The sequence below is a fragment of the Tinamus guttatus genome, unplaced genomic scaffold (genome assembly GCF_059628265.1).
Source record: "Tinamus guttatus ecotype Peru unplaced genomic scaffold, ASM5962826v1 Tinamus_guttatus_pri_ptg000211l, whole genome shotgun sequence".
Taxonomy (NCBI): Eukaryota; Metazoa; Chordata; class Aves; order Tinamiformes; family Tinamidae; genus Tinamus; species Tinamus guttatus.
In genome coordinates, this window is record NW_028288745.1 from 8,782,066 (window position 1) to 8,798,222 (window position 16,157).

General features: G+C 37.0%; 1 protein-coding gene across 1 annotated transcript in view; it reads right to left on the reverse strand.

The window, feature by feature from the left end:
• The window catches only part of SLC44A3 (solute carrier family 44 member 3), a 35,835-nt gene that overhangs the window by 10,741 nt on the left and 8,937 nt on the right, over positions 1–16,157 (reverse strand). The window contains exons 10-12 of the mRNA XM_088524444.1: positions 9,282–9,447; positions 4,463–4,619; positions 1,793–1,876 (exon numbers count right to left, since the gene is read on the reverse strand). Coding sequence (XP_088380570.1) covers positions 1,793–1,876; positions 4,463–4,619; positions 9,282–9,447 — 407 coding nt within the window. The remainder of the gene's footprint in view (positions 1–1,792; positions 1,877–4,462; positions 4,620–9,281; positions 9,448–16,157) is intronic.

Here is a 16,157-nt window from a genome sequence, read left to right on the forward strand (position 1 = left end):
AGACTCTTTAACTCCTCTTTTTCATTTTAGCATTTGGCCACTGATTTGCAAAATTGAAGACTGGATTATATTTTCAGTCGTAACCATTTTTTTTAATCAGGTTTGATATATTATTTATAGGAAAAAAAATAGATACATTTATCATTCTATGCAATGCACTAATCAGAGCCTGATGTTACCCCTTTCATATAGATAAAACTTCTATTACATATCTTACAAAATGTTCCTGCTTTCCTTATTCTCTCTCTCCCAAATTACTGTGGGCTTGCAGCACATGGAGTGCTATCATCTTTGCCAAAAAGATGTTCAAACAATTATTCAACAGCAAGCATATTATCATCATTAGGAAAAAAAATCTAACTCATATATAAAGTGATATTTCTTTTCTTGCAATAAATTAGGAAACAGGAACTCTTTTACAAAAGAAATACGGAAAGCACACACTTCTTTGCACGCTTTTTTTTTTTTAAACAAACACATAGCACATAACAGCTGGAAAAAGCAAACATGAGGATACTGGCTATCTCTTTGAAAAGCAGGAAGTCAAAGGAAGGGTGACTATAAATGGAATGCTTGGAGTCAAAACTAACTCTGAGGTTCCTCACCAAGTCAGTGACCATAAGATCTACCGAAAAAATGTAAGTCTGGAAAACTCATCAGCTAGAACTTGAGATTTTGCCATACAAGTATCTAATCTAGGCTGAAATAAGTGAAAAACTTCATCTGTATAGTTATCCAGGATTAAGTTTAATTTATGCACCTACATTAGAATAATTCAAGACAATTTATCAGAATTGTCTTGTGTACTTCACTATTGGCCTCAGCAATGAGAATAAAAGAGGCAACAGTTACGGAGTTAGGAATCAACACAAACAACATCTGATTCCTTTAATGTTAAGGATACCACAGCCACCAGACAATAAAAAGGGACTGAGAAAAAGAAAAAATTAACTACATACAATGATGCAAATAGAGTTGTGAAAAAACTTGGAGAAAGGATCAGGAAGGAAAGAGTAGGAGTCAAGTGTCTGAAAAAAGTGTTACACGTCAGAAATTTCAAAAAAAAAAACTTTTGAAACAAACTGCTAACAAAACAAAGATGTCTTTCAAAGAAAGAGATCATTATATCATCTGGCATTTTATCATGATCATGACTTATATTCGCAGATATATTAATAACGGAAATCTGCCAACAGTTAAATTGTTTTTTTTTTTTTTTTCAATAGGGACTTCAAAGGGAGAATCATATAGAAAACCTGTCAGGTTTTATAAAAGCAACTCATGAGCTGAGTACAGTGTCTAACACAAAAGGGTCCCAACTTTGATAAATAAAGTCCCCAGATTCTAATAGAAATGAAGTAATAAGCTGCATACACCCAGTTCCCTAGTCCGGTGACACATCTCCTAGTGGGTATCCTGCTTCTTCATTGCTTTTGCCACCTGCACACACCACATTTCAGGAGTCCATCTGGCACAACTCACAGAGATGTTAAGTCTTCACCCCCTTGGAAACAGCGGGTGGAAATGGCCCCTCTGAAAGGGCCATCTCAAGCTGTTTTAGCAATCTTTTTTGGACATTTACTCAATACCTTGCATGTTTGTATTTTTTGCTAACACTTTCCTTATTTATTGCTAACATTTTCCACCTAACTTGAAAATGACTTTTCTTTCGTTTAGCAGGCCAACAACTAACTTTAGTTTTCATGCACTAGTGTTAAATGGAGCTAGATACATGTGTAGTTTCCAAGTAAGCTTGCAGATGTTCAAATGATAGAGAAATGACAGAGCGTACCTGGTTAAAGTATCTTAAACACCTTTCTAGGCACCAAAACCAGCTGCAACAGCTCTTGAACAGGCACTTTGCACATGCACTTTCCTGTAATAAAGTGAAATGTTTGGTTATTGGACGCAGAATTAGACTCATATAAAAATGACATTTTGGAAAAACTTGCTTTTCAGAATACTCTATCGCTCTTTACAAAGCATTCGTTTAGGTAATGTGTATTTCTTTTCAGATTATACGAAATGTTTTTAATTTAGGTACTACAGTATTAATGACTGATGAGCTGAGCACTTTCTTCTTCCTGTGGATGAAAGAATCTTCTCTGGGAAAGAAAATAAGTGCTGTAAGCAGCTTTAGTGAACTAACAGCTGCGTGGAGAACCAAACAGGCAGGCAAGTCAGTAAACCTTACAATACTTTTCAGTGACCAAGGATGAGGACACAGGCATTTTTTTTTAATCTTTTTTTTGTCCTTCATCAAAAAATCTTCACATGTCTGAAATGCCTGGTAAACCAACAGACAAAAATAAAAGAGCAAGAGGATTTTTATGCATGCATATGTGTGTATTGACCCAGAGTCAATACATTTTTACAATTCATTTTTCAGGGCAGGTGGAAAAGACTTACATTTTCCTGAATGAACTTTTTACTAAACAACTTGAATTCTTATGAGTATATTGATCTATATTAATTTCATAGCAAAAACAGAATAGAAAAGTTCAAAAGTTAGTCCACCCCCAACACCATATCAAAAACTCACAATTTTTTGACATGTGAAGATTTTACCAAATGCAATCAAAAAAGGTATCTTGGCAGCCACGGTAGCCTTCCAGTTTTAAATGACCATTTTGCTCAGGGAAAGGAAACTCCCAATTCAGTGATATATGAATCTTTCAACCTTCCTTTCCTCCCCAGAGGTCAGAATGACTTTGTCTGGATTTTCAAAGTAAACCTCTTATAGTCACTGTTTGAAATTTTCAGGTCCCATAACTACCAAGTAATTGTGCAGAAACCATGAACCTCCTATTTTTTTCTCCTCAAGAAGTTTCTGCAAATATTCCAAGATTAATTCCTTGAAAATGGCCACCGTACATTCACACAAATACATACATATAAACTCCTGGCATCAGTGAAATACTTTTATCACTTTGTGCTGGAGAAGTGATTTTACTGAAAATGTAATTTATGCACTATAAATACCTACAGCAGGGGCCGTCAGTTGCATACTCCTCTTTGCTACTCTGCCTGATGATTTCCATGCAGGAAGTACCAGTGAATTTACCTACAAAACCTGCAGTAATTCTCAGACAATCTGATACTCCCTGACTTCTGTTCTCCATAGAGAAGAAGGACTTTTTTTGCACAGGTGGCAAAGTCAGGATCAACTCTACAGGAATAGAGCATCCTTTCTCCATCCTTCCCTACTACTCGTGCCCTAAATGGAGGGAATGTCATTGGAAAGGTGCCACAGCCCTTCCTTCCTTCCATGGGAATGAGCTATGTTACTTTTGTGGAAGGCCACAGGTCTTGTCACAGCTGCATGTTCAGCAACTGGACCAGAAAAAGACAGAAAAAGCTTTAAGCACACTGTTATAGATCAATATTCCTTCTTTGCTAGGTACATCTTCTACAGTTACTCGGGTTACAAAAAAGTGTACCCAGCAAGTTCATTCATCCTGCTTTCCTTAAAGGCAGAACATACTCTATCTTCTTTTTAGCACAACTTATCCTTCCCACCATCTTTAAATGAAGTTCTTCATCAACCCAACTTGCTAAGTTTTATAACCAAGGCTTTCATACAAAAGTGACATAAGCCCAGATGCTCACAGGTAAATTAAGAGTGACTTTTATTTCGGTGTTCACAAACCATGTCCAGGGATCAGGTCCATCCATGGACCAGGGATGCTCAGTGTAAAAATCCTCTCACAACTACACACGACTTGCTTCAGGGCCAAGGCAAACTTTGGAGGAAAAGGAACACATTCCGAGACCTATATTTGAAAACTTTCTGTCTAAATGTCTCTGGAATCAGAGCTGCACAGTCATGAGAACCTTTCTCCTTGCTAAAGTGCCAAAACCAACAGCAATGGTGTGTTTTCACCAGAGGGTGAGAAATGTAGAGATGCATGAAAGAAAGAAAGAAGGCAAGCAACAATCAAAACAGCCTGCCTATATTTTCTTATGCCTTAAAAGATGTGTTTTGGATCCTATACAAATGTCTCAAATAGTTCATATTTCACATATTATTTTTATAAACTGGTAGACAGGTTTATAAGCTTTATAAACAGGTGAAATCTTTTCTATAAAAGATATTTTATACTCAAAATAAGAACATAATTCTTAGTTTTTCTTTTTAAAAGTTATGATGTAAAATTTTAAAATAAAGCCTTCTGCAAATTTGCATTTTCCTTTATCCTTCATAAAAACTTTACATTTAAAAAATAAATACAGACCATTTTAATGCTTTCTCATTTAAAAAAAAAATCTTGGTTGAATTAACAAAAAAAGATAAGTGCACTGAAAGTAATTCTTCCTTGAAGAAAATAGAATAAAATATAAAATCCACACTCTAACACCCATTACACCCATTTTTCCATTTTTAAGCAACACAATTACTTTTTTTTTTAAAATCTCTCCTACTAACTACTACTTTTATGGTGTTGCACAAATATATACCTACCTTTTGTTTTAAGAAATTACAAAGGTACAAGAGAAAAATCCTTGGTATTCTCAGTACTGTGATTAAAAACGACCCTTTTACAACAGTTCCTAGACGATAGCAAAAAAGAACTGATATGGAAGACAGGACTGGGTGACGTGGTGGGCTATTTTTATTTCTAGAAAGAAAAACAAACAATTTAAAATGTTTCAGTACCTGCTATTTAAGAAGTTATATATTGTATCATTTCAGGACATTTCTGGAAATTTAAAGAATTAATCTGATGTCTTCTTTAGCACTCAAAACAATTTCAGGTTTCCTGCTGACTTCATCTGAATATTTACTCTAGTCCAAATGAAAGTAGCCAAGATTAAAACTTTTATTAGATTAATTTAATTCTTAAGCGATGAGTGTTTCGATTTATTCAGTTATGGAGAAATATCTAGAAAAAACTTGTATGGAAAATATCAGAAGTGAATCATATCTGAGAATAATACTTCCATGAACACTTCTCTCCATTTTGTTCCTTTCTTTTTCCCTCTGCAATCTTTTATTTGACAGTTGTTTCAGCAAGAGTTCAGTCTGAAGGAATGAATTCACTATTTCTGCTTCAGTGATAAAACTAAAATCAAAAAATACATCTACAAAGCTGATCTACTGTCACAGATTTGTCACGGCTTGGCTAAATTGTTTTTTAAAATTTGCTCAGGTTAATATATATTTCTTATCAATGAGCAGGTTTTGTTTTAAATGGAACACACAAGGCAAGAATTTCACACTATATATTGAAAAGCTATAAAGAAGTGTAATGCTACTGCATGTTAACCTGTATTGCTTGGAGGTAGTAATATGTATTCCAAAACTGAAATGGAAAGATGAAAAAAAGAAAGAAAAAAAAGATAACCAGGGAATAATTGGCATAAATGCAGCTTTTATTTTCTTGATTTTTATTATGGTCAGTTTAAAGTGAATCCTTTGCTGAGAAGATGGACTAGGTGATCTCTAGAGGTCCCTTCCAACCTTAAGAATTCTATGATCTATGAAGAGCATGACACAGCTTTAAAGAATTTATATGAAAACCAAGAAAAGAACTTAAAGCCATTTCCTTATCCCTGTATAAACACCAAAAAATCAGATAAACACTATAAACACCTAAAATTAATTTTTATAGGATTCAAAAATACTGATTAATATTCATAAATCATCCTTATTAAGGTGACCCTTAAACAATAGGAATAATTACACAGGCAACAGAACCAACTGCTGTTTAAATAAACTGTTAAAATCAGACTTTAAATCACAAATAAGATGTTCAACTTCTATAAGCCACTCTCTCAAAATCTGTTATCTCAAAAAAAATAGTTTACAGAATAAACTAAAAAATAAACAGGAAGAGAGGAAAGAGAGTGACTGGTGGGGTTAAAAACATCTATAAATATATTTTTATTAAATTCTCATCCCAACAAGGATTTAAATTGTACCCATTATGTCAAGATAACACAGTTCTGCAAGAGTCCTGCAGGTTTCACTGCAGTCCTTTCAAAATGCTAGCTACTTTGTATCTGAAAAGTTAAATTTAAATATGTGAATATGCCACATTATTTTAAATAGGAAATTCCAGCAAAGCAGTTGCTGCATTTATTATTTTTGGTCTTACAACTTCAGGAACAGCTTGGGGGATATCGGAATTTTCTACTGAATAAGCCTTTCTTAAGGACTTCAAGTTTCTCTGTTAGAAACACATACAGCTCAAAATACATGAGCTTTCCACCCCTACAGTATCATTGCTCCCTTTCCTTTTATAGGAACATCTTACATATGACAGTCTCCATCAGATCGCAGAATATAAAATCTGAAGTTAAATTTTAACCAAGCATAAGAAAAACAGAAAGGACAAAGTTTACTCTTATGTTAATAATTTACTTACTGTTGAAGAGAAAAATGAAGAAAGATGTTGTTTTTTTTTTTTTTTTTTTATCAGGACTGATTAATGAGCAGGAATCACACGATCTGAAGTTTGGTTTAGATAAATTTAAACACATTTGGAAGCTTTTCCAAACCTTGTCTGAACAAAGGAATTTGCACTGGAACAGGCTCTGACAAGGTTGCTTGTTGTTTTGCTTTGAAACCGCTCCCAAAAGAACAAAGCTGGCTCACGGGGCGCGCAGGGGAGCAGCTACCCGACCGCGGTGACGGCGAGTGCTCGCTGCTCCCCACAAGCTCAACGTGGGCTCAGTCACCCACCCAATTACCCAAACGGCCCTCGCGGCTGAGGCTTCGCTCAGCTTTATACACAGCATGGCTGCAACCCTGAAATGCCTTCGGCCCAGGCCAGCTGTGCACGTGCCTGAGCTTTCGGAGACGGTTCATCCTGTGCAATGAGTTCTGTGCTCGGAGGCTCCGGTGCCCGCGGTGCTGCGGTGTGCACAACAAGGTACCAGGGAACACCAGGGAGCTGCCTGAACAGAGCTGGCTGCACAACTGCTCAGGGCCACAGCTCGACTTTCCCTTGGTACTCCATGTTACCACAGGCTGGCTCGATTTACACAGAACACCCCTAGTCCAAGCTCCTGTGCAGCTGTACCCAATACCACATCATCTTTTAACTATCTTATTTCTTTAGTGCTGCCAACTGTCTTTATTTTATTGTGAACTCTGTGATATTTGATATATTTCTCAATACCAGGTTTCTTGAATCAAGTGATCACACATGAGTCTCACCTTTCATTTTAAAACCACCTCTTGTTTTTTTTTTGTGAAGAAAAAATTCAAACTAGAAGGCCCAAAAGACTTAGATAATTGGAAGTAAAAAAAAGCATTTTTTAAAAGCCTATTCTTTTTTTCCAAAGCAGTGCATATAGTTTCCTTGAGTCCCATCTCACCTTTTTCAAAGACTGTTTAAAATGAGATCAAGTGGTTTAGTATAGAATTACTTTTTAAAAATTGTTAATGAATTAACAATATATTTCTTAAATAAGTATCTGTTTTTAAACAACAGCTGTAGTAACAGAGATCTTCCCCAATCAACCCAAGGACTGTGCTTTCAATTGCCCTCTTAGCTGCGCTCCAAAGCACAGGGCATCGGCCCCACTACACACGAGGCAGGACCCTTTTGCAAGAGCTAGGCCAAGTATGTGAGTAGGGCAAAGGATGCTCATAAATACAACAGCTGTATTTGAAATGGGAAGGAAGCCTTCAAAAATATGATCCTAGTTCCTCTCTTAATGACTTTGGTTCAGATTCATAAACTTAGATTGTGTTTTTCTGGGAGTTGTATGTCAGTAAATTCTGTGGGATTTCAACGCCCCCTGAAGCCAGTGGAAGTTGTGCTGCTGAGCACCTTCGAGTCAGCTTCAAAGCCCTAATCCTGGAAACACTTGTACACATGTTTAATCTCAAGCCTGTGCAGAAGTGTTTGCACAACAGAAGCACAGATCTCCCGCCCTACAAAAGCATAAACATGCAAATAATTATACTTAGAATCATAGCATGGAGAGGATGCATATAAATTAGCTATTGAATAAACTTCAGCATGAATAAGACTGTAATCCCTGTAACATGAGTCAATTTACCAAACCACCTTCCTTTAATCCCAGAGAGATGCAAACTCCATCTCACTGAAAAGGCAAATACACACTTAACCCCTAAACACATGAAGGTGAAAATAAACCTCTTCGTAAAAGAGCAACACAACAGAGGATTTCTTAAAGACTGAGTGGGCGTCACAAGTCAAAAAAATAACCATTACATAACTTTTATTTAATTAAATTAATGAATATTTATGTTTAACCTGAAATTTAAAAAAGGCAAAATCTGTTTTCAGTGGCAGTGCTAAAGCCCAAAAATGTCACCTGTAAAGCTAATCCTGTCAGAACAACTCCCAAGCCTTCCTATTGCTAGCTGCACTTGTGGCTCTTGGCCATGCAGCACGTCGCTGCGTGCACTGGGGAAGGCAATTTCCACAAGGAAAAGCCAGGCCATTTCCTCGGAGCATTGAGTAGCCAATAAGAAAGTCTTTGTGTGAGGTATAATAAACAAACTTTTGTGACATGTCTGTATGACACTGACCTAGCAACAAGCTTAGAATTGCTGGAACAGCTTGAGATAACCCCTGTCCTTAATGATGCAGCTGCTCTGCCTGTTCACTGGCCTCTCCTTTCTTCACTGCTCTGGTGGCTCTAGCGGTCTGTGCTGGCAGCCTAAAGGCCAGGAAGAGGGGTCATCACCACAGAAATACGACATTTCCCTTCCCAAGAACAACTTCCAACACAGCACATGTCACCTGGCAGGCAAGAGAAGGACTTAAAAGTATCTGCGCAAAATGATTTCAGGCTCCCCAGGTGCTCCCTTGCCAAGCTCCCAGGCTCTGAGGCAGCTCGCCTGAGTCGCTCTCAGGCAACTTGCCTTAGAGACTGGTCTTCCAAACAATAGAAATTAGCATCATATTCCTCTAATACAAAATTAAGAAATTACTCAAAATGCCAGAATTTTCATAGACCAGAAAGTCTCATTATATGAAGTGCAGTAAAGAAACACAGCAATGAGGTGAAGAGCAACAATGTTTTCAAGATACAGCTCTCTTCACTGTCAAAAAAAAAAAAAAAAAAAAAAAAAAGAAAAAAAAAAAGAAAACTCACAAAAACAACCCCCCGGTATATTATTAAAATTAAATCTCCCCCAACCTTACCTAAGATCTTACAAAAAGCAATATTACTTTAGGTTATACTGAATTCCGAGATATTGGCCTAAGTTGGAATCTATTTAATTGTACTTTTCCTAGAAAGAGATTGAAAGTAAAAGCTGGAAAATGTGCGAAAAGCCTACTTGGAGTAATTCTTACCTGTTGAAGTAACAGGTAACCACTGCTCCAGCAATCGTCATTTGCTGACAAGCAAGAATGAATTCACTAGTCCAGATAAGGGCAACAAAATGGTACCATGCCATGTAGTGAATTCCAGATACAGTTCTGTATTCTACGTGTCCTCCTGAAGTAATCTGTGCACTGCCTGGAATTGGGATTACATCACACTATTAATAAAATGCAGCAGTGAAGAACAAAGCACATAAAAGAGCTTTTGTACCCTTGTTCTTAACTTTTCTTCAATAAAATTATATAGAAAACAGGTGTTACTTATTTCTATCCACTTTTAACAAAATCAGAGGGCTAAAATATTGCAATTCAAATAGAATTTTGAAAAAATATATATTATAAAGCACAAAAGTTTACATCTAAATTGGGTCTTAAGCAGAGCTGCCAGTAAAGTCAAGAGCACAACTGTACATAGGTAGAAATTTCTGAGATTATTCAAATGCTTCGAAAGTAAACAGAAGTCTTTTAATTTTCTTCATTCACATTTGAAATAAATTTGCAGACAGTTATGAAATGCTTTAAAAATACATTTTATCTACAAGAAGCAAAAGATTTCTGCAGAAAAATATTAAGGATGCATATGTAACACTGCAACAAAACAAAATTACTATTCTAAGTGTTATTATTAATCAGATCCATAACAGAACATGTTTCTGTTGTCTAAACTTTGAAATTTCTGTATAAAATATAGCATATAAAGCATTTTCAAAAACACTTCCAAAAAACACAGAATGCAGACATCTTTACAGTGATAAAAACTCCAGCGTAACTAGTATACTTAAGAGCATTGACAAATGTACTTAGCCAAGCTAAATTGCTTTTTTTTTGTCTCAGCTTCCCTTAAGAACAAATTTCATAGCAAAAAAATTGCTTTTCACAACAAATCAGAGCATTGTTAGCAATCAAACTTTTCTCATCTATGCCACTAGGTTTTAAATTTGATTCCAGGAAAAACGGAATCAGGACATTCCCAGTAAAATATCTCTAGGGCTCTAACCTGGAATGTTATTAGTTTACCAACTCTTAAATCCATTAACTTTAAAGAAAAATATATTCACAGAATAAAATGATCTCTGGAAGTGAGTCTTATTTTAGCTCCACGAAATAAAAAGCAAAAGGATATGTAGAATTCGTTACTGCTGCTGGAAGAGCATTATAACTTGAGCTTAAATTCTTTATGATTTCCTACAGGACACTGCAACAGCTTCAAATGCAAAAATGCCACAGATATTAAGTTATTTATAAAACTGTTCACTTATCTCTTTTTTTTTCTAAAGCCACAGAGGTCATGCTCCCTACTAGTTGAAAGCGGAAGCAATAAATAATTGTTTTTAGCAATACCATCAGGTTTAGAGAACCATTACAAGTCTTCAGAAACTTGACCCATTTGTCTGTAAATTATGAAACATATTAATTTATCCTGCATATTAGAGCATAGTTATTGGAATATATGCATAGTTGTGTTGCTAAGTTATTTCTGAAGTGCTTTGAAAGGATCAAAAAAACGTTAAATGAATGCATAATTGTTATTACCCAGTTCTCAAAGATGTAACTGTCTTAAAACAAAACAAAACAAAACAAAGCATTTTTTACTCCTGCAGCAGCAGGAGTAAAATCAAGGGTACAAGAAACTCATCCCTTTACAGCTAAAGGCCTAAGGAAGGAATTCATAGGTTCCATAACATGCTGGTTCATCCAGGCACTCTTTGCTGAAGGGTTGACACAAAGATATATTCAAACTATTTTATTTTCTGAAAGACTATCATTTTTAACAAAACAGGAAAGCTCTGTAAATTGCTATAAGGGCAATTATTCCACCAATACTGTTGCTTCTGTTGTATTTAAATGTGTTTTAAGCCTGTGAAATGCAGGATACTTGATGCTGTGAAAAAGCTACAACTTACCTCAGATTTCTTCTCACAGACTCTCTCAGCCTTTCTTCCCCGTTCCCTGCCTCCCTTTTCTACATATGCCTAGATTCAAAAATTATTTTTCCTTTTTAAAGGAATATTAAAGGATAGATTCATTTATTTTGATACATTAAAATAAGTTCTTTGCTATACTACTTGTTCTGATTCAAGGGATTTTTTTCAGCTCCCTCACTTCATGCAGAAGCTCGAAGCTACCATTTGCCTAAAGCACATAAAACTGGTCAAATATGCTCATCAATCATAGTCCATAGCCCTTAGTGAGGAACCTGTGCAAATCATGCAAATGATAGTTCAATAACACACAAGATTTCCTACTTTTCCTCTTTCTGTCAAGGCATTATGTCATTCAGTAGCAGACTTAAGCATGTTTCTGCCATACAATCTACCTGAATATTTCTTTTCAAAAAAAAGGGCATATTTTAGGCTTTGCTTCTCTAGCTTTGTCATAAAGATTGACAGATGTCCATATCATAAACTAATTCAATTTGCTTTTTATACTAACCTACTGAAATAGCAATCTGCAATAACAAGAATAATGTCTTTGCCTTTCCTGGCCAGCCTTGTGCATTTCTCTGTGTGGTGCAGCGCCATGTTCTGCTTTTAAGGCTGTCCTTGACATCCTGCTGAAAAAGTACATGCCATTTTCCTTGCCCACTGTGATCTATCTGTTCTTGCAAACTAAACATCCTGAATTAAGCACCAAATATGGTTTTATTTTGTCCACAGAATATTTCTCCTCCAACTGCATAATCACAGCAGAGATTTCCAAAAATGAATCTTTTTGGTGTACTACAGGTGCTTCGTGGTAACGTCAGGAAGTCAGTAAAGAACTAAAGTCTCTACGGCTGAATCATCAAATCTGACAAAATCTGATGAGCACCAAGGTTTTGCTGCAAACATTTCTAAGAAGTGCTGTTAACATTGTAGTCACACAACTGCTTGCAGAATTCTGAAAAATTTCTGCATCAGACTCCTGAGCCCAGCGCTGTGCCATTGCCCAAGGCAGCACAGCAATGCAGTGACCTAGCAGTAAGCGTGTGTGAGCAACATCCTTAGCTATGTGTGGGGCTTTCAGATTTATGTCATTTGCTCTTATATGGCAAGAGCTACCACAAGTTTTTGCTGACGCCTCAGGCAGCAGGCTGTTGCAATGGGCTAAAATTCCTGCGAAGGATATTTTAAATATTCTTTTATCAGAAACAAAGAACCACGGACTAGAAAATACTGAGAACCTATTCACTAGCTCCTGTTAATACAACCTGCATTTAACACTCCCCACTACTAAATAAAAGAAAATTCTGGCATCATACACTGAATCTTTATGCTTCCCCCACAGTGTTTATTGTATTATTTTATCTTTTTTCCATGCATAAGTGACAGTGACGCTAGCTGACTGTAATTAGAATGTCAAGAATCCTGCAGGAAACATGTTTTTACTACTCGCTCAGCCACTGCACAACTTTATATGGCAGTTTTATTGCTCACTTTCCCGTAGGATGCACCTTCATTACATGAAAATCACACACTGCCATCTCATCCTACGTTACTTGCCCAGCACTTACAGCACGTGGATTTCACAGCCTCTGCATGCTGTGAAGTTGAAAGAACACATTTTGCTGTGCCACATGGTTGCTTCAGTTCTGTAGTAAAATGCCACACAAAGTAGCAAATAATAAGACTCAATAACCCTAGGACATAACAGCTTTTCCAAAGCACAGTTGAATTCCACTCCTGTCCAGCTAATGGTTCTAGCTAGTGCCACTGCTTGTGCTGTCTCAAGTGTTTTGGGGTCTGGCATTTCTCCTACTTTTCTAGGTTAGGAATTCACTCAGTCTGTGTTACTTCTTTACACTCTGAATTACAAAGGTACTTAAGCAGGTGCCTACCTTAAAATCCATAAACAGTCTCTTTAATGGGATTATACATGTGCTTCAAGCTAGTTGTGCATAAATACCTTTCCAAGTGGGGCAATAGCTTTCTGTGGCTCTGAAGAAATCAGTCTCTTCCCAGAGTAGCATTAACTTGTGGAAAGGACATAAACAAGGTCTGTGCAGCCACATAAAGATCAGGTGCATCACAGCTGAAGCGAGGATTAAATGCTTCAGAGCTGTAGGATGCACAGACACCATAAGTATTATATAGCTACAGGAGGTTTAAGGAAAATGTTAAGAACAGGTGCAGCACCAGAAAACATATTTGTTAGAACAGGAGATCAAAGTAACAAAAACAAGAATAAAGATTCCTATTTTTTGAACTGAATTCTGGCTAAGAAACTATTGGACAAGAGAGAAAACATTGCTCTAAGTGAGCTTATCTTGGGAATTCAGAGAAGTACTATCACCATTTGCAAAAAGTCTCCAAAACTCAAAAAGCAGAAGAAATATCTTCCATATATGGAATCATTTGATTCTGGAGAAGGAGTGGAAAATACAAAGCTGTTCTGCCAGCACATTATAAATTAGATAGCACTATTTTTTATAAAGAATCACAAAGTACTAGTCATTCCAAAACAGCAAAATAACCTGTCATGTACCAATCCCCTGTGAATCAACTTAACAACAGCCAAAATTTCAGAGGACTCAAATCTCGGTTGAAAGCTAGATATTACATTTAAAAGAATATTCTTAATGTCGACTCTAGCCTATCCTTTATTTGTCCTAGTTTTGAACTACAGAAAACATGAGCTGTTGTTTACCAGGTAGAACAACTACCATACGCTTGCCGATACCAAGCTCCTGTGACACCTCAATCTGCGGGCTACATAGAACCATCCTTCGTTACCTCACCATGTTAAAAGGTTAAATTAGTGATTAAAAGGCTAAAATTGCCTTTACTGTGTTCAAACTCCTCCCATGAGAAGTTTTCTGTAGTGATAGCACTGTCAACAACCGAGCAGGTCCGGGAAGACTTTCTCAAGCTGCTTTATCGGCACCTAGCGGGCGCAGATGCTGCTGCACGGTACCCGTTCCATCCTTACGCTGCTGCCTCCACCCCTGGACTTTGCCAGTGGTTGGTGCTTCTTGGGTAGCAACTGCCACCATTTGATGCAGGCAACTTAACAAGAAGAATTGTTAATACAAATAACGAAATCAATGGAAATTTTCATCAGAAAAATGAGCCGAGTGCCAGACCGTGGCATTTTCTACCTGCACTGATACTTAAATTTGGTACCATTTATTAAATGCAAATTCTCTCCTACATACCAGCACCCTAACTGCTAAAAAGTAAAATCTTACAAAAATCTTTAAAATATCTACACTAGAAATACCTTGGCAAAAGATCTCAGCAAAAACATACCTACATTCCTCACATAACAATATACTGATAGTTACAGGTGCCTGGAAATGACTTTTCCTTCCTATGCTAAATCCACAAGAAATCAATTCTTTCACAACTGAGCGCACCCTAGAAACGTTAGCCTTGCTCTGCTATGTGGAAAGGTTGTGCTGCCTTCTGTACCATCTTGGTTCTGGCACTTTGGAAAAGAACTCTTGGGAAACATTTGTCTTCTCATCTATGCTAGGGCAAAGACAAAAATAAAATAGTTTTGAGCCAGGGGAGGTCTGCTGCACTATAAACGTCACAGAAGGTCACAACCTGCTTGAATTCTATCCTCCAAGTCAGCAGAAAAAAAAACTGCTGAGTGGAAACAGAGAGCATAACCAATGAGAGAAAACAGCACAACGTGGAAGAAAACATTAAAAGCCCCTCACAGATAGTTTCCATTGGATTTTATTTCCCTGTGAATACATGTATAATTTACTTCGGGATATAATGTGCAATTCACTACCTTCATGCAAAGCCCTGTTGCATCCAGAATATATCTGGCTATTTCCCCACCCTGCACTTTTATCACCAAGCTGTCTTATAGCTTTCTGTCTTATAGCTATAACATATCTTCTAATGATTGCTGCATTACTAAAAGCTTTTGACTATGCAGACTCAGCTGATATTTTCTAAATTTAGAAACACACATTTTCATGTTAAAGTACTGCAGTAAATTCCTATGGGTGATGTGCTAGCTCAGTTTAAAATCAAGAATACATTATTTCTTGCTAGTATTTCTTGGTAAATATATATTTAGCAAATCTGTGTGCTGTCACTCACTTTATTTACCTATTATCACTTATTGTCTGATCTATGTACCTGGTGTTAACTACTTAAATTGTCCCTGATCCAGGCAGGTGCATGAAAAGCAATTCTGTAACTCGGCCTAAAAATGAACAGTTGGTTGATAGCTCAGGAGATGCTACTTTCAGTAAAAGACCAGACTGAACTGGTGATGAGATGACCCACAAGGCCAGTTTGAAAATTATTGCTTGTCTGGTTGATATGTACATAAATGGGATGAAGGTTTTTGTGGAAAAGCTAAGAGCCACATAAAGCTGTATCTGGCATGTAATAATGTCTCTGTGAAGGAAAAGTCTAACTAAGAAGACTTTGGAGAAGAAATATTCATGACATCCTTAAAATAAAATGAATCTGACTACTTATTCACCTAGGAACAACTCAAGAGAGACTGCAGATTGAACATCTGGCTCCTCTGGGTCTGACATTTTGCAGGGGGCACAGATTATCAACCAGGCAGGTGCTTCAAGCAGGCATTTCTGACAGACATCAGCTGCTGTAGTAGAAAGAGGGAGACCCTTGTAAACCTGAAATCCAGCTTTGGCTGGAGAGAAACAAACCTTTTCCAGTCTAAGCAATGGGTGACTGGCTTGCAATACCAGCATGGACACAGACATTCTCACACGTTACAAGTGAAGCGAGATATATATACAGCCAGAATTAATGGAACAAAGCTGATATTGCAGCAGTTGAGGGATGGCGATGAGGTATTGGGCCTACAGAGACAGTTTTCTCACATGGGCTTAGCTATGGAGAAGCTGGAGGCTTTTCTGGTCTAGGAGGGACC